At 45.6% G+C, this 4,600-nt stretch overlaps 1 gene segment (V, D, J or C); it reads left to right on the top strand.

The window, feature by feature from the left end:
* Positions 1–1,486: 1,486 nt before the first annotated feature.
* LOC103164128 lies at positions 1,487–2,030 on the top strand. The segment is given in 2 exon segments: positions 1,487–1,535; positions 1,630–2,030. Coding segments are annotated over 2 exon segments (450 nt in total).
* The last annotated feature ends 2,570 nt before the right edge of the window (positions 2,031–4,600 follow it).

The raw sequence follows: 4,600 nt of genomic DNA, 5'->3' as shown, positions 1-4,600 counted from the left end.
GGCAGGGGGTTTCAAATAATTATTTCAGCCTGTACCTGCATGGAGCTTTCGGTGGAAATGAGAATATAGATTATTTGGGTGCCTAGGGCAATTGCATTTAAATTTTCCCAAAGTGTGCTCTGAAACTTCCCATTCTCAGCATTCAAAAGGAACATTATTCATTGCTGACTTTTGAGCAAAATAAAATAGCCTATTTCATAATAGTCTGTTTTACTCCCCTGTTCCTAGTGTGTGAGCAGAACCTGACAAGCAGGAATGCATTCAGTACTCATGGCTAATTTGGGGTGTTTCACCAATACTTGATGCTGTCAGCACATCTTTCCTTGGGGTTTCAAATGACTCCTTAGCCCATGGATTCCCTTAGTTCAACACCCCTGGTTAATCTTTCTGTGAATCTATCTCAAGCTCATGAGCCCTGTGGAGGGGGAGCAAGGGGGGGCTGAGTACCTGGGTGAGTGTAATGTGCTTGTTTGTCCTCTAGGCGGAGCTACAACCTCACTGAAAAAATTCCCCTAATATATTTATTGATTATTGGGAATTTCACAAAATGCACCCCAATCACACTCACTTTCCAGTCCTCCTTTCTCTGCACCCACCCCTTGTGATGCCTTCCCTTCAAAAAATAGAAGAAAGAAAAACAAACAAAAAACAAAACAAAAGAAACAAGTCCAATTTGTGTTGCCCATATACTCACAGGAGCTGGCCAGGAGCAGGCATGCAAGTGGGGAAGGAGCCAGTTTCCCCTGCAACTCCTGATTCTATTGATAGGGGAGGGGGAGAAGGGAGGATGGGAAGGGAGCTGGGCAGGAAGTAAAGCGTCTGGCTTTGCCCCTTGTTCTGGTTGAGAGCTGGCGTGAGCCCAACTCAAAGACACTAGGAGCTCCTGAACCTGCGGGGTGTTGCTCCAGAAGGTTCTCTGCATGTCTCCTTTCCGTATGCAGGCTCAGGTCCCTCTGTGATGCTCCCAGTGGGTGTGTGTGCGGGGAGCGTGCCGCTTATTCCTCTTCTTGCCCTCTCAGTGCTCACTGAGGTGCTTCTTACCTCCTTATTAAATTACTGGGTTTGGAATGATGTACAGCTGACTCCAGAAAAGGCCCTGGTGAGCAATGAGGCTGCCTTTCTTAGAGAGAAGGAAGGCTGGTGTGCCTGACCTGGGTCTACGAGAGGCGGAAGGAAGGGCGTCTATCCAGAGGAACTGAACCTGTGTCACCGAAAGAGGAGGTACTACAAAGCAGATTGTGCTTACCAGAGCCAGCAACTGTCTGAGGAGTCTTGGGAGGCAGCTGGGCACGGTCTGTGTCTAGAAGTCTACGTATGTATGAATGATCAGCCCTGACAAGCGCAAAGGGCAGAGGGAAGTGTCAGCTGAAGCCATCTACAGGAACAGGGGACACCCAAGCAAACCCTCTCACAGGGTTAGTAAAAGGCACCTAGACAGCCAGGACCCAAAGAGGGAGACATAGATCCCATCCTGTGGGTCCCTACCATGGGTCCCAGGCTCTTCAATTGCCTGGCCCTTTGGCTCCTGGTGGCAGGTGAGTCCTAGCCTTGATCCACACCTTCTGTCTTTTCCAGGGACCATCCTTTTGTAATTTTCTTGAGAATTAAATTTGTTTCTTATTCTTGCAGGTCCTGTGGACCCTAGAATTGTCCAGACACCAAAGTATCTGGTGACAGTCACAGGCAATGAAAAGACCCTGACGTGTAAGCAGTATCTAAACCACAATGCTATGTACTGGTATAGACAGAGTGCTAAGAAGTCCTTAGAGCTCATGTTTGCCTATAGCTATCAACGACTCGTTGATAACCAGACTGTTCCGCATCGCTTCCAAACTCACAATCCAGAGAAATCCCTCTTAGAACTTCAGATCTCAGCCCTGGAGAACGATGACTCGGCCACGTATTTCTGTGCTAGCAGCCAAGACACAGCCTTGCAGAGCTCTTGGCCCCCTGTACACAAACCTCCTCAGTCTACTCAGGAAACTGTTGCTGCAGCAGGTCCTCCTAAGCCCCCAAGACTCAGTCAGTAGTCCACAGGACTCAAGCAGAAACCTCAGACCACAACACCACCTGACAACTAGATATCATAGTGCCAAATTCAATGTCTGCTCAGCAGCAATCTTTGACTTGAGTAAGACTGGGTCTGCAGTTGAATACGGGACTGAAAAGCTCAGTGTTAAGTTGTTTCAAGGGTTTGTAGTCCTGAGAAATCTTTTATGAACCACTTAACTGTTCTCACCAATCCTCTTCCAATATGTCCCCTCATGTAAGGAAGGAAGTCAAGTAATTACTTTAATGTTTATTAACAAGAAAGATCCTTGCACAGTTATCACAAAACAGAACAGAAAATCTGAACTGGCTCACCTCTGATCTGGCTTCCTTAGTCCAAAAAGACCACACGTTTTCTGGGCTCCACCTTATCTTTGGGTCAGGTACACTCCCAACAAAAACTCTGCCCTTAGGACCCAAGTGCTCCTTTCCAAATGCTAGCAGACAGGTGAAAGAATTCCCCGTAAGACTCACCTGACTTCTCTTTTCAAGCAGAGCCTGTACCTCAGTCCTCATTCAAGCTCCAAGTGTGCTCACACCTTTTCCATGACACTCCATCTCCTCCCATGTAGCTCTTCAAGTTCCCATATCCCAGGAAAACCACTCCTCACTTGATCTATACCGCCACGGATGGGCTTACTCTCCTTGCTTATGGTCAGGTTCCTAACTCTTGCTTTTCCCTCCCATTGGGGGGCTTTTGACACTGTCATGCTTGGCTCTTTCCTTACATCTCTCCAATCTTCCTGCTGAATCTTTGTACTCTATTGTTAACTGTAGACTGAGATGCCTCTGAGTTGTTGCTCACCATGGTAAAAACCTCCACGGAAGGCAACCTCCTGGCATTTCTGAGAAAGACTTAATTCCTGGAACTTCCTTTGCTGCATGCTGATTTCCCTCTAATTACTGCAAATAACGATGCTTCCCCCTGTCCACAACATCCGATCTCACAGGCAGAGCAGACTTCTGGACCCTGGGTTTCTGGTGTGGCATGGTACTAATGTTTGCTCCCTTCTCCTGTAGAGGGCACTCTATTACTACTCACCAGTAACCGCCAGACCTTTCCAATGGACCAGAGGAGCTTAGTATGTCTCCACTCTGTTTTTCATACCCAGAGTTCAAGCTAGGAGAAGCAACATTGCTGCTGTGACCCTACTATGGCCATCTGGCTCCTGTGTTGGATACTTTTTAGTCTCCTGCAAGCAGGTGGGTTCTTAAGAATCCTAGACAGTTTTTATTTCATACTGAGACAATTTTAAACGACTCTATTAATCTTCTTTCTCTTTGCACAGGACACACAGGACCCAAAGTCATACAGATGCCAAGTCATCAAGTGATACTTGTGGGTCAGAAGGTGACCCTCAGTTGTGACCCTGTCTCTAATCACCTATACTTCTATTGGTGTAAACAGAACTTGGAACAGCAGATGGAGTTTCTGGTTTCTTTCTATGATGGTAAAACCATGGACAAGTCTGAGCTATTCAAGGAGGATAGTTTTTCAGTCGAAAGGCAAGATGATTCATATTTCACTCTGAAGATACAACCCACAACCCTGAAAGACTCAGCCGTGTACTTTTGTGCCAGCAGTTTAGCCACAGCCTTGCAAAAACACCTCCTTCCTGTACACAAACCCTCATGTGTCTGCCTCTCTCCTAGCTTGCCCAGGAGAAGGAAGTCTGTTTATATTTTAATTGCAGTTGTTTTTAAACAGATAAATATCCAAAATTAAATGACCAAGATAGGATATCTCATACAGGGATAGTCAGAGGCCATGAGATATACACATTTTCTACAGACACCACAGAATGTAACTGGAAAATAAACTTGAGCAAATAATCTCTTAGCAAGTAACTGAGTGACTCATATCTTCTTTTTGTCCTCCATTTTAATTGCATTGAAATTTTCATTTGATTTATTAATAGTTGCTTAGCTAAAATATTTTAACCTGTAAGGTAGGAGTAGGGTCACTGCTTCCCTGATCATCACTACTAGTGATTCAGGGGCCACATTTGTACTTCCTGCCCCTGTATTAATTGGATCTGTCAGATAAGAAATCCTGACTTATGAGATGGAGAAGGAAGGAACTGACACAGCAACCACAGACACAATAAGTATTCTATTGATTCTAAACTGGAAATATGCTTTGTCTTTTTGGTTCCTTTTATTTGTAAGCAAGAAGGTAAGGATGAAAAATGGAGTTTATACACTGAACTGAACTGGAATCCTGTTGCAGAGAAAGAGGAGTGATGAGCAAAGGGGTCAAGACCAGGCTGGGGAAACCCACAGAAACAGCTGACCTGAACAAGGGGAAGCTCATGGACCCCAGACTGATAACTGGGAAACCAGCATAGGACTAGTCCAGACACCCTGAACATGAGTGTAAGTGAGGAGGTCTGGTTAATCTATGGGGTCTCTGGTAGTAGATCAGTATTTATGCCTAGCATACAAATGGACTTTGGGAGCCCATTCCATATAGAGGGATACTATCTTAGCCTAGACACATGGGGGAGGGCCTAGGCCCTGATCCCAAGGATATGACAGACTCTAAAGATCT

The sequence above is a fragment of the Cricetulus griseus genome (assembly GCF_003668045.3).
Source record: "Cricetulus griseus strain 17A/GY chromosome 1 unlocalized genomic scaffold, alternate assembly CriGri-PICRH-1.0 chr1_0, whole genome shotgun sequence".
Taxonomy (NCBI): Eukaryota; Metazoa; Chordata; class Mammalia; order Rodentia; family Cricetidae; genus Cricetulus; species Cricetulus griseus.
This window is presented reverse-complemented; position numbering and strand designations above follow the sequence as displayed.